The 13,752-nt window shown below is 40.6% G+C and overlaps 2 protein-coding genes across 4 annotated transcripts; one reads left to right on the forward strand and one right to left on the reverse strand.

Moving 5' to 3' along the window:
* Positions 1-2,864: 2,864 nt before the first annotated feature.
* On the reverse strand, positions 2,865-10,052 carry zdhhc3b (zDHHC palmitoyltransferase 3b). 3 transcript variants are annotated; one of them, XM_028399666.1, is made up of 7 exons: positions 9,746-10,052; positions 7,113-7,444; positions 6,792-6,916; positions 6,069-6,165; positions 5,906-5,987; positions 5,590-5,720; positions 2,865-5,038 (listed from the first exon to the last, which is right to left on the reverse strand). In XM_028399666.1, exons 2-7 carry the CDS (start codon positions 7,413-7,415, stop codon positions 4,880-4,882), a joined length of 897 nt encoding a protein of 298 aa, XP_028255467.1. In that variant the 5' UTR covers positions 7,416-7,444; positions 9,746-10,052; the 3' UTR covers positions 2,865-4,879. The 3 variants fall into 3 exon arrangements, with proteins under 3 accessions (XP_028255467.1, XP_028255466.1, XP_028255464.1); XM_028399665.1 differs by having other exon boundaries at positions 9,686-10,052; XM_028399663.1 differs by having other exon boundaries at positions 9,675-10,052.
* Positions 10,053-10,968: 916 nt separating this feature from the next.
* Positions 10,969-13,199, forward strand: exosc7 (exosome component 7). The gene is made up of 8 exons (XM_028399383.1): positions 10,969-11,056; positions 11,224-11,325; positions 11,469-11,563; positions 11,665-11,830; positions 11,931-12,001; positions 12,363-12,486; positions 12,562-12,717; positions 13,033-13,199. Exons 1-8 carry the CDS (start codon positions 11,000-11,002, stop codon positions 13,135-13,137), a joined length of 876 nt encoding a protein of 291 aa, XP_028255184.1. The 5' UTR covers positions 10,969-10,999; the 3' UTR covers positions 13,138-13,199.
* Positions 13,200-13,752: the final 553 nt, after the last annotated feature.

A 13,752-nucleotide genomic window follows, 5' to 3' on the forward strand; every position in this document is an offset into this window, starting at 1 on the left:
AGTGAAATCAATCTTTTTAATCTCACCATGAAGGAAGTAAGTGCATCTTTTTCCTTTTAAAGGAGTCTAATTTTGTGCATATTAACAGGCTGATCTTGGAGTATGGCACCACTGACCATGTGCATTCTGTATTTAATTCACACATTTCCTTAAGTTTCTATGACACTCACTGTAAACATCTTCTAAACAATGATGATGCATTTAACGCATGCTGAAGATGATGTTCTACCAGAAGCACTTAGCTATAATGAAGTGTACTCATATCTACACAAGTAATATGTAGCGCTGAAAGGCTCTCCCCTCTCTGGCTGTTTGCCTTTCTAAACAGCCTGAACCTCACGATGTGTGAGCATGATTCAGAGGCAGCTGATGATCTTACATCTCCTGATATGTGCGCATGTTCCTACCAAAGCCTCAGATTAAATCACACCAAAGCATCCTGGAGCGTCAGTCTACATCACAGTGAACTGCTTCATTAAACCTGCTGTGACTGAAGTGGCCCGGTTGTCTCGCCGGTGTCACAGACGTATGTATGGTGGCGTCGTGTTTGCCTGTTGAGCTTTATGTGCCCTGCATTTGCAATCTCATATTATTCTGTTGCACATTACATGAATAAGAATCAATCTGCTTTCCATTGACATCCCTGGAGTCAACTGCAATAACATTTTCTCATAACACTGTCATGTGTTTAACAGAGAGGGAGCTGTGAGCATTAATAATGGAGCATAGAAAATGTCAATATATGCTACTGGAAGGATGTTTGTGTTAGCATGAATCAGTATGCAGGGATTTGACATCAAAGTCTGCGTTATTGAAAAGTGTTTTTAAGATCACACCTTGCTGTAGTTTGGATACATATCATATTATTAATGCATAATGGTAGCTAAAATACCTGTGTAAAAAAAATCCACACACAGCAGCAACACACAGATATATCAGATGTCCTTCCAGCTGCTGCGGTGTAGGTTTTATATTGTGTGATTTACATGCATCCCTATTAATGTGACTGCAGTGACAATGTGATTATAAAATGAGGCTGTCTCTTTAAGAAAAGGCTGGCTGATGCTTTAAAGCAGCAACATCGGGCTACATTACTTCCTGGATAAGTGTTACATGTTTTTTGGAAATTTTGCTTCCTTGTTTTTTTTTTGCAGAGAAGATAAATACTACGCTGTGAATGCAGTGGAGCACCATGGCTCCTTATTTCAGAAAACATATCCATACTGGTGATTGAAAAAAAAATTGTTTAAAATATGCAGTTTCAAACAAAACTGTATTACAACTTAAATTATCTTTTAAATTATGAGATTTTGTTTTTATTTTTTTACTAGTATAAAACAATGTACTGGCATTGGCCCAGAAAGACTTTATCGGGAGAGACTTTATCTCTCTATTAACTGCTAGTGCTAGTTAGCAGGTAGCTTAGCTTGGCAAAAAAGGAGCTATGTAGAAATGTGTTAAACAAAACTAGCATAATGTTATTAGCCAAACAAACAACTGATTTGTTAAAAACCCTTATTCTATATCTCTTTATTGCAGTTACCTTAGCTTAGCATAAACACTGGAAATAGAAAAAGAGTTAGCTTAGCTCTGTATAAAGGCACCTGTAAATCTCACAGATGTGTATTAGTGAGATGCTGTTAGGCCCTTGTGCTAAGCTAAGCTAACTGGCCGATTAGCACAATAACATTCATCATATTGTTAAGTTTGTTTTACAAGTTAAAACTATTTCCAGTCCTAATGCTAAGCTAAGCTAAGATGTTAGCTAACATGCGTAGTGTTGATCTTCTCGTGTAAGTCTCAGCAAGAAGGTGATTGTTGAGATATGTAACCTACCTTTAATATCTGCAGTCTTAGCTCGTGGTTCTGGATATATTATTGGGGTGCCTGGCTTTTCTCCGGCATAATATAAGGGAGAACCATCGACCTGTGAACCCGCTGTCACTGTAACAGAGCTTCTGCAATAGCCACACTTTACGGCTCTGTCACAGCAGCATGGCATGGAGTGACGTACCTCTATCTGTGTGCACAAACACTGTAGATGTGGGTGTACAGAGAGATTAGAAAACCACTCAGCTGTACATGTTCAATCTGAAGGCTACTGCACTGACAAACTATCACATCGTGTTTCCACTTTTTAATGTGAACTGAGACAATTTGATTAGATAGCAAAATGATATTAAAAAAACACAATGTCTTACAGATTATGTGACATTTGTACAAGTGTAAATATATTCTGTTAATAGAAAAATGCTATGTAAGAGGAGGAAACACCATTAAATGATTAAATAAACATCTCATCTGACAGCATCCTTGTCTCCATCACTGAGAGATTGTTGTCTTGTTGTGGAAAAACGTTCAAACAGAATAGATCGAAAACCTTCAATTAGACCAATGGGACGTGAAGTTCTATGATTTCCTGACCTTTTTTTGCATTTAAACTCAGTTATTTCTAATGAAACCGGTCCTTACTGTAGTTAATGGAGCTTCACTAGCATTAGCCTTGAGCTAGTCTGTAAATACTACGAGCTTTATGCTTCATAAGAGCAGCTTCTATCAATAAAGCTGGTAAAAAAAAATAGAAAACACAGAAGATACTTTCTTTGTATCACTTTGTTTGTATTGAACATATTTCAAAGTTCAATTAAAGTGTTTTTTTGCAGGTAACTGTTTAAAATCAAGCAGCAGAAAATCATCAAAACATATTTTTGTGTGTTTTGTTATGAAAATCTGAATTAAGTTGTGACAACAACATTAGATTTTATCTTTCTTAGGTTGTGTTTAGTGCATTTCTGCAATGAGGCGCTCCTATTTTTTTTATTTTTTTACAGTGGTATCAAATACATTTTATTTGTATCCTTGGGTTTGATCACATAGGATGACTTCCTTTATTGCAATAATGATACACTGTAGATAAAATGTCCATAATTCTCAACTAAAAGTTGTGTCATGTTCATACAGTTTTATTACATTTCCCTTTAAACAAATACCACAGAAAAAAAACAGAAAGAAAACACGTGGCCAACAGAAAGCACAACAAATACCTGACCACTGTGTTAGAAAGAAGGAAGCTGGTGCTATGTGTAAACCTGCTGCATCGTCACTCGAAAGTTTAAAATCCATTTAAATGTCACTTTTGACAATAATCCTATTTTAATTTGGCAACACGTATGTTTAAATTATCCCTCTAACTTTATTTTCAAAAGCGCAATTAGAAGTGAAGTAAGGCTTCGATAGATCGGGGCGAAGGCGTGTTCAGTCTATCAGCATCAAACTCTCAGCTTTCTGTAATCGTCCACAGATCCGACAGCTAAAACATGCGTTTCTAGTCTTTCAAGCCTCAGTGAACATTCTCCACTGACCTAAATATGAATCAACGTTTTATCTTGTAAGGCTTTTATTTTTTTGTCTCCCTGTCCAGTTGAGCTAACAAAAACAAACTACATCATCCACAAGCAAATTCCATCAATAGAGAGCAAGTGAATTACACGCAGGGTCAGTGCATTCAGAGAGCGATGTGTGTTGATTTATTCCCTGACTTTCCAACTAAGCTGGTGATCAAACTGAGAGGTGGAACGCTGCTTTAACTGCCTGATGGTTCCTAAAACTGAAGAGAATCTGACTATTGTACAAACGAATCTTAGTTTACCTGCAGAGGAACAGACTATAAAGATGTATTCTGTCAGAAATTCAGTGATTTTGGGAGTATGGTAGAGTTGCATTTAGACTGAAATCTTAAGAATCATAAATTTAACTGGCCACTGTGAGAATGTTACCCCCCTCCGTTGTCAGACAGCCTGCTTTAGTGCGGCTAAACAATAACAAATTCACAAAACTGACCTGTTCTGCTGTTCTGATAAGTGTGGAGACCTGGAGTGGACATCAATAAATATATAAATATATACCACACAGAGCGCTCTGAGCCATTTTGTCCTATTTGGAGCCAGGTTTTGACTCATTTATTTCCACATATTGGTTCCTATGTTGTTACTAATATGGTCCTTAATTTATTTTTTTACCAGACATTTTGATCAATTTCATTTTGTCTATATGTTTTGATCATTGGTTCTCCCATTTCACTTCCTTGTTTAAACTACACAATAATCCCTGCTTTTGATGAAGTTGTTTCCATAATTTGACAAATTAGTTCCCGCATTTTGACCCTCTGTGCTCTGAGTCACTGCTTCCTGCTTTTGAAGTCTATGGCCGCTCTGGAGCTCTGTAGATATGCCAGATAAGGTGGTGTTTACTGTGATTAAAAAAGATTGATAAAATGCACTCACTGTGACCTGCTCAAACTCACCTAACTGGCATTGAAAACAATCTCACTTCAACATGCATTATTAACCAGCGTGACCCTGCAGTGTCACATTAAGGCAAAAAAAAAATGTTGAGCTGTTCACTAATGCACTGTTCTAAGGCAAAACAGCCACAGCAATAATACAGCGAATGAGGAGAAAGGATCAGGTCTACAGGAAGACAGAACCAGGTGTCCAGCTCGGCACCCTGATCGCACCGTTTTGAGAATAAACGTTCTGGATGTTCAGTTCACATTGGTTAGTATTGGAAGAAGGAAATGATCAGACATACTGCAGAAATATTAACTCCAGCCAAGGCAAAGCTCTCTCTGTGATTCGCACGTGTTTTTCTTCCTCGTAGAGCTTTGTTGTGCAGCTACACCTCGTTAATCTCAGTCAGCACCAAGAGGGAGACGGTAAAATTAAAAAGACGACATAATAACTTACAACAGAACACCCTGAAATATTCAGAATTCATGAAGGAAAGAAAACCTAGAGGTGGTTAAGAGGAGTACATACTCCAGGACTGATCAGTCTTTGTCTGCAGCAGCAGCAGCAGAGCTCAGCTTAGTTTCCAGCTTTCACACGATGTACTGATACACGTCTGCCTTGCCGTGGTCGGGTGTGGCAAAGGGGCTCAGCCAGGCTATCGAGAATGGGTGTCCAAACACCACCTTCATATTCATCCACTTAGACTTCTTGGCCCATCTTCTCTCCTCTTTTTTAAGCTGCTCGATACCCTGCAGGATCAAATATAAGACGCATGTGAGGTAATAGCTGTGTACATGCGAGTGTCTTTAAATTCTAACGTAATTACTGAAAGAAAAAGGCGTCATGCATTCTTTTGTTCTTCTCTCATGTCCTCAGAAGACAGACAGACACACATGAAGACGCACAAACATATGTCCATAACTGCAGGCCCCATTAGACTGAAATAAACCTTCTTTGTAGTGAATATTATGACACCATGAGTCATCCTCGTGGGTGGTTTGAGCAGTAAATGCTCTAATCTCAGCCCACCTGGGAGCTGTGAGTGAATTACCTGCTCCTACTTACAACTCTGCTCTGATTTACTGTGCGATTTCAGAGCCGCTCTCTTTTATTATTACAATTTTATTTAGGGAACTCACAGATATTATAGTATTTTCATTTGACAGTCTGGTGTTCCTCATCATATTTTTTTTATAAATAACTTTGAGTATTTTGGGTGTTAAATACTAAAATCTTTATATTTTAATTTATTGTATCATCTATGTCTTTATCAGGGTTTGATGGTGAAGTGCTCACTTACCGTTTCATCAGTACAGATGGAGTGGACCTGAGTCCCGAACATGACTGCAGTGAAGATTAGAAAGAGGAGACCCTCAAAGCAGAGGAGGATGAGGAGGATGACAGTCGCTGGCGGAGAGAAGTTGCTGCATTCTAGAAAGGGAGGAATAGTTTTCATGAAAAAGAGGAACAGTGCTTTGAAACAGAGAAAACTGCTTAATAGGTCTGAGTGTTTTCCTTTAATGGTCAGAAAGTACAGATAATGTGTCATGCAAAAAAAAGAGATAAGCACTCATTCCTCATTATACTAAACTAATATAATACAGTATGCTACTTACTTGTCCAGTCTTCTTCAAAGCAGAAAACAAAATGGAAGGCCACCATGATCAATGCATGGAAGGATATTAGTGCAATATACATCTGAAAACAAACCAGAATTAATTGCCCTTATTTTGAAAAGCCAAAATAACTTAATGGTTTTCTTTGCATTTGAAGACTCACCGTGAAGAGCACGAAGTACTTCTGGTTGTTCTCTCCGACACAGTTGTTCACCCATGGGCAGTGGTGGTCCATCTTTTTGATGCAGCGTTTGCACACACTGAGGGGACACACAAGCAGATCTATTATGTTTATATTGTATTATGTTTATATTCCTATAATATCAGTACCATGATCAATACAAACAGAAACATGGAAATGACAGGTAATATAATCACATAGCAGCGTGTGATACTGCATAGTCACATGTTTTATATTTTTAAAAAGCTGCCATTCTTTCTGTGTGTGTGTGTGTGTGTGTGTGTGTGTGTGTGTGTGTGTGTGTGTGTGTCATCTGAACCGCCCACACAAATGACTCGTAATATACAACACAATATCATCTGTTTCATTCAAACTGACAGCCATCTTTGTGTTAGAGTGTGAGTGATTCGCCATCTTTACAATTCAATTACTCTGAGGTGTTTTTGCACTTTTCATGCCTGGATCTCCCAGAGAAACCACCGAGCAGCCACAGAGGAAACTCCTTATTATCAAGACAGAGGCTCTGCAGGGAAATGCTGCACAGCTACTCTCAAACAAAAAAACACAGAACACACACAGAGGAGGCAGGAGTGCCAGCGCAGAAAAACACACAGAGGAGGAGTAGAGTTCCCAGTGGGGGGGGAATCACATCGAGACTTCAGCATCTTAAAATGTGCAGAGTCGGTTCTATTTCTCCTGCTGTACCTGCAGTGGTGGGCTCGGTCAGGCTTGATGCTGCAGCACTTGGGACACTTGTACACCACCTGTCCTGGTTTGAGCTGCAGACTTTCGATGAATTCTTTGGTTGCGTTCCCTTTTGGCACTGCTCCCTGATAGAGGGAGGAGATAAAAAAAGATCACGTGATGAAGCAGGTGAAGAAAGATCCTGTTATTTACAAGTGCCATTCACAGGAAACAGTTTTAAACCAGCTTTGTTACTTGGGCAGTAAAGACAGGTTTACATCTAAGAGGGGGAAGTTTAAACAATCACAGTCTTTACAAGATGATGTTGATGGTTTGACTGACCGGGTCCGTGCACATCGCCTTAGCATGTGAGGCGAGGGCGAGGAAGGCAAGGCCACTGAATAGGGCTCCGTTGAAGAGGCTGTAGGCGATGCTCTTGGCAGGCAGCAGCATGACGAACATAACAACGAATTCAGCATAGAAGACCAGGAACCAGGTGATGATGCCACACACGATGCCGCAGCCGTCACGGATGAACCACATGGTGTCGGAGGTGCTGCGGGGAGGGGGCGGGGCGCAGTGCTCAGGCTTCAGGTAGCCCGCTTGCCGCTCGATGTCCCTGGTGCGGTGCGCCGGGCTCTTCATCCTACAGCGCCTGTGGCTCCAACCGCATGCTGCGAGCAGAGACAGATGGAGAGGAAGGGGGGGCAGAGAGATGGGAAGAGAATGAAAGAGGAAAAGGAATTAGAGAATTAGGCGAGAGATCTGAAACCCAGAGTGTGTCAACTAAAGACGGTGTGTGCAGTCATTTTATATCATCTGCTGATTATTTTCTTCTCGTACTACTTCTACGACTAAGAGCAAGCTGATCCATAAGTAACATGGGTGCCTTTAGGAGAAAGCCTTAACTGGAGGAGGAACAAACACTGGCTGGTATTAAATTAAAATTAAAAATTAAGAAACCTTTATTAGTCCCACAATGGGGAAATTGCTTAAGACAGCCCAGCAAAGAGCGCCATACACCAGTGAGTACACTGGAGGCTATGCGGGTAAAGTGTCTTGCCCAAGGACACACAACAGTGACTAGGGAGGAGTTGGGATTGAACCACCAACCTTCCGGTTATTGGACAACCCTGCTATACCACTGGCCATAAGTCCAAATACATTAATTTGTCCTTAAAAATGAGACGAAGCAACGCTTTAACCAAACAGCGTACACCTTATTGTCCTGAACTGACCTGGGCTTCAGTGTGCAGAGCTGTCTGGAGACTCATGAATAAGCAATTGAGCAGGTCTGAGTGTCTGTGGATAAAAAGAGGACTTCAAAAGGTCCAAATGTCGGAAAAAAAAAACATTACATGAAGAAAATGTAGATGAACCTCTGCACCCTTTTTATTTAACTAAAACTGCAGATTAAAGTCAATCCTAAGGATTCAATCTATCCGTTAGGCTTAACTGAGCCTAATCTCACTTTTATGTCTGTATTAATTAGGGCCCCGTCATTGATCAGGCCAGTTAGGCACGCTTCCCCTGAGGACAGGAATTTAATCACAATGAAAACAGCACAGTGTTCCAAAATCATTCAAAGTCATCTCTGGATTAAACTAAAACATCTCACAGTCCATTACAGCAGCTTCATCTTAATCCATACAGCACATCAATCACCTGCATGCTCATGTTACAGCCCACAACTGTGATGTTATCTACGGTATTCTGATTATTGTATTATTTCTAATCATTTGATTACTTTACTGTGACATCAATGTTCTCCTAAACACTTTTACTAAATTCATATAAAGAACAATGTTATTTACTTTTCTGTCAATGATCCTGGCAATCACAGTATTCAAGATTATGTCAGCCTGTTAAACAGGTTTAGATTTATCAGTCAAGCCACTGGTGATAATTCTTGTGTTGACATGTTTACAGCAGATGGGAGACACCAAGTAAAACATGTTCCAGAGAGGAGGGGGATACAGGAAGATAAGTCCTGATAATGTTACTGTAAAACCAGAGATCATTAACAACTCAGTCAATGGTTTGTTTGTAGTAGACTGTATAAGTTTCACTCTCTCCTATACAATGACAGTCACCTCTGCGGCGAGCTGAGATACAGTCTGTGTAAATTCATACTGTAGCAGGCGGCACACTCAAAATGTATGCACCCCAGCCAGATACCCAATCAATGATTTATGGGTACGTTTGATACCCCGCTGCTACATTTCAAAGTGACAGCGCTGAGTGACAGTGGCGACTAATGCGGGCAGGCAGCATCAGAGGCAGAGACAGCTGACCTCCTGCTGGGATAAACTGCACATTGTTACACTCATCTGACAACACAAATATCTGTCAGTCATCCTGCAAAGGATTGTTTCACTCAAAACAATCCTTCAGAGATCTTTACCCAGAACACTGATTGATATCTTTGTGGCCTCACAGACTCAACCTCCGACTTCATTTTGAGGTTAGATGAGCACAAGTTCAGACAATCTATACTTATAAGTGTAGTATAAACCTAAGACCACCCCCTTGGCTGCAGACCTCACTGAGCTTTGTCTCCAAACCTCCTCCGTGGTTGCCACAATGCATTTTGGGTGATTCTGGTGCATCTACCTCTAAGTCCTTTCAGACTGGATGTGCACATCTGTACAGCTGATTTGCTCTAAATCCAATGTGCTTGGATTGAAAAAAACGTGAAATAAGGATGACCATAGAGGTAACCTTGTAATCTTAGCAAAGCCCAAAAAGTGAATATGGCTTCACGGAGATTTACAGCATCAACTTCCAGTAAGTGTTACAATAAACCCCGACCAGGAAGTTGACTCTAGCAGCTGGAGCAGAGCAGGATGTCTGGATCTGCTGTAGCTACAATGTGGGTAACAACATCCAACTTTGACAACCTACCTTACCCTCACCTGACTTCGTCGATAAGTTTCTCAAGTCCTCACGTAGTTTTCACGGCTTTGATCACACACCTAACACAGAGCTCCAGTCCGCCGCCGCCGCCGCCACCGCCCGCCGCTGCGTCCTTTAGCTCAATCCCAGCTAAGCTCACTGATCTCCGGACAGCCGCTCTGAACAGCTCCGCGGCTCTGCCCCCACTTTCACTGCCGCAGCCGGGGTTTCGATGAGGTGTTAATGTGCTTATTAGTATGCTAACTACAGTGAGCCGGAGGCCAAAACTTGAAACAGGCCGCTGCTCCGGTTCTTCCTCCTCTGTCAGATCCAGTAAACTCTGCGTGCAGCAGGACAACAAAACGAGGAGCCAACCAGGAAGTCCGATACACTCCCCCGCCCGCAAGGGCGTCCGTGCCCTGAGCGCGGACTGTCAGGAGCCAATTTTTTTATATACAGATCATATTATTAGACACAGCTAAAATTGTGGACCAAGATGCTCTCTGCAACACTATTAAAAACCGGTTAAATTAAAGTGCATAAATATCAGTCTCTAGCAGAAAAGACACTGTTTTTTTTACATGTATGCAGCTTTTATTTGTGGTTAGAGGTGTGCTTCTTTGAACTGGATTATATATCATCTATTTATGATATATATGTTTTAGGATAATATATGTTTTTTTAATGTAAAATATTTATCTTCAATGTAATAAGATTACAGTAATGTAATGTAAGGAAATGTAAGGAAAAATAAATGTGAAGCAGGAAGTTCCGAACAATCTAGTTTTAGAGACAAGCAATATGAGATTTACAAAGACAAACACATGCGCGATGCTGTTCGCTGGAAGTGTCAAGTATGCTGCGACTACTAGGCTATCTGAAAGACACTAAGGGCAAATACGTTCCAACAATTTATAGTATTAGATCTAGCATCAGTAAGTCCAGCCAGCCTTTTACATGAAAATGTGAGTAAAATGGCTCTTAAAACTGACTCAGAGTCTATGATGGAGCTGGAATGTTAACATTAAATACAGATCCCGTTTTACTTAAATCATAAGATACAGTGAAATACTGTTTTAAATAGAAATCTTGGTCTTTTACATGTCAAAATATATATTTTACTAAAGTACATATGTGATACGGTGTTAAATCACGCACAGGGAAGTGCATTGTGTTATTATCAGTGTTGTGTTATTATCTGTTTTTTTTATCAGTCATACATTTCAATCATTTGTGTATTTTTCGAGATTTAAATTGGAAAGTGATTGATTTGGTTTTATTGTCGCCTTTTGATGACGTAGAAGAAGCGCGTCGGATCTACGCATGCCAACAGAATGGCAACAGTGCAGGTTAGCGAGGCTGAAAAGGTGTACATTTTACACGGAATAAGGGTAAGCTTTTTTTTTAAAACAAATATTTTAACCACTTAGCCCTACATTGGTGTTGAATTACTATTAATGAACAACACGGGAGTTATTCAGTTTTGTGATGTAGCAGCGCAAAAGCTAGCCATGTTAGCGCTAGCTCTCTCCTTTGACATGTTTTTCCTGGTCATCAGGATGACTTACGGGTGGATGGAAGAGGCTGTGAGGACTACAGACACATGGAAATAGAGACTGATATGGTGTCCAACACTGACGGATCAGCCAAAGTCACGCTGGTAATGACAATCAGCAGTATTTGCATTAAAATTGGTGCTACATATTTCAAACTGTTGCTCTGAATAAAACGTTTCATGCTCCGCTCAGCCACTCTGCTACTTCCTAACCTGTGTAATGTCTGCTCGCTTTGTGTCTCTTTCAGGGCCACACAGCGGTTCTAGTTGGAGTTAAGGCAGAGATTGGAAAACCGAGGCCTATGCTGCCAAATGAGGGCTATTTAGAATTCTTTGTTGACTGGTAGGTAAAGTGAAGATATGTTTGATGGATACCCTGCCACTAGGCGGTAGTGTTGCATTGATTAATATCCATCTTGTTTTGCTTTCTCCTTCTGTCACCAGTTCTGCAAATGCAACCCCTGAGTTTGAGGGTAGAGGAGGCGAGGAGCTGGGGACAGAGCTGAGCAACACCCTCTACAAAGTCTTCAACAACAAGCACAGTCTAGATCTGAAGAGTCTCTGTATAAGTCGAGGAGAACACTGCTGGGTGCTGTATGTGGATGTCCTGGTGAGTAGCAGCAGCTAGAACCCATGCAGAGGGTGTTTTTTTTTATCCTGCATACATGTACTTATTGTTTTTATTGATCAAGTCTGATGTTTTGTCATAGCTTCTGCAGTGTGATGGGAACTTGTATGATGCCATCTCCATAGCTATTAAAGCAGCTCTCTTCAACACAAAGTGAGTATGTTTTTATGACTGCTCAATACATCATTTGTTGAATTTGTGGCCTAAGTTAAAGGGGTCTGTATTAAAACATTTTGAATCCTTTCTCTCTGAAGTTGTCATCTTGGACCACCAGAAACTCAGAAAGATGTTGTAGTCTAATAGTAACAAATCAGATGTATTGTGTTGATGTTGAACATAAATAAATCCACTTTCCAGGATACTGTTTGTATAATTCAGCCAAACTGCATTTAAAGAGAGCTGCATGACTGCTGCTTTTACCACAGGCCACACACTTATCAATCACACTAAACAGTTTGTTTGTTTTTTATGGTAAAGAAAGATTATTGATGACTTCTGATCACTTCACTGACAGGATTCCCAAAGTTCACATATCAGCTGACGAAGAGGGGAGAAAGGAGATTGAGCTGTCCGATGACCCCTATGACTGTATGAGAATTAACGTAGAGAACGTTCCCTGTGTAGTGACCTTGTGTAAGGTGAGCTTACATGCTGACACTCAGAAGTCTGCAATGACACAATGTGTGATACTTATAGACTGGCTTTCTGTGCAGGTGGGCCACAGGCATGTGGTGGATGCTACTCTGCAGGAGAAGGCCTGCTCTGTGGCGAGCCTCATTATCTCTGTCACGCACAAGGGCACAGTCACCTGCACGAGGAAGGTGGGCGGAGGCAGCCTGGACCCAGAGAGCATCTTTGAAATGACAGAGGTGAGCTTTGTCCTCCTCGGCCATCTGTCCTCTTCTCACCACAGCTGAGGAATTATTATAATGTCATTAAAAAAGTGGCAACAATTGACCTTGGGCTACTACACAGATGCTGCATTTGGATGATCATGTACTGTAAAGATACTGAAATACTCTTATTAGCTTTGTTGCTGAGTGTTGGAAGTTTAACATATCTGTACCTTATATGCAAATCCAGTTGCCTCTTAGCTTAGCAGCTGGGAACAGCTAGGCTGGCACTGTCCAAAATGACTATGCTGCAACAGCAGAAAGACGTCACAGTGTGTTTTTTGTTTTCAGGCTGGAAAACGAGTCGGGAAAGCTCTTCATGCTCCACTCATGGCACTGCTGCAGCAGGAAGAGGCGCAAGGAAAGAGGAGACAGAAAGTTGGCTTCCTCAGTTAGCTCCTGTTTGGACGATGTGTTTTCATGTATGTGGCATTTTCTAATAAACTTTATAATTTGAACACCCTACCTCTGTCATTTGATGCAAATTTCCACTCAGACTCAAGGGTTAAATTATTAGAATTTGGTAGCCATAACTGGAGTTTTTACACTACAGATACAAAATAAATTGACCAAAAGCAAAGATGAAAGAGCTTCTAAATATTCACGTTTGAAAACTTACTAATCACTAGACTTTGTTTATCAAAATATTTGTACGTGTGCAAAATCGGACAGACTATAATGTGGTTTTAACTTATTTCTATTATATGAAATTTGTGGATGATGATTGTATTTAACAATATCCTATTGTTGTCACTCGCCGTGCTGTGCTTCATTTATATTTTAGTAAAGAAACGTTTAAAGTCTTTCCAGAGCTGAAGTCAGAAGCAGGTCTGCACAGGAACAGTCCGGTCTCTTTTGTGTTTGCCACGTGTCAGCAGTCTTACAGAAAGACCAGATGTGACCCTGGATCATTTCCACTCTTTTTCCTCAGACTGTTGCAGGGTGTGTGCACAGAGTCACAGGTCCAAAACAAACTCATATGTATCATCAAGGCTGTATGTGCAGAAGTAT

The sequence above is a fragment of the Parambassis ranga genome, chromosome 2, assembly GCF_900634625.1.
Source record: "Parambassis ranga chromosome 2, fParRan2.1, whole genome shotgun sequence".
NCBI classification, from domain to species: domain Eukaryota; kingdom Metazoa; phylum Chordata; class Actinopteri; family Ambassidae; genus Parambassis; species Parambassis ranga.

Excerpts from the sequence above, each read along its gene's own strand:
- zdhhc3b (XM_028399666.1), bottom strand. The coding sequence starts at position 7,415 with ATGAAGAGCCCGGCGCACCGCACCAGGGACATCGAGCGGCAAGCGGGC. Across the intron at positions 6,917-7,112 it reads AGGCGATGTGCACGGACCCG|GGAGCAGTGCCAAAAGGGAA; the intron begins GTCAGTCAAACC and ends TCCCTCTATCAG. Across the intron at positions 5,039-5,589 it reads CCATCTGTACTGATGAAACG|GGTATCGAGCAGCTTAAAAA; the intron begins GTAAGTGAGCAC and ends TTGATCCTGCAG.
- exosc7 (XM_028399383.1), top strand. The coding sequence starts at position 11,000 with ATGGCAACAGTGCAGGTTAGCGAGGCTGAAAAGGTGTACATTTTACAC. Across the intron at positions 11,564-11,664 it reads TTAGAATTCTTTGTTGACTG|TTCTGCAAATGCAACCCCTG; the intron begins GTAGGTAAAGTG and ends TTCTGTCACCAG. Across the intron at positions 12,718-13,032 it reads GCATCTTTGAAATGACAGAG|GCTGGAAAACGAGTCGGGAA; the intron begins GTGAGCTTTGTC and ends TTTTGTTTTCAG.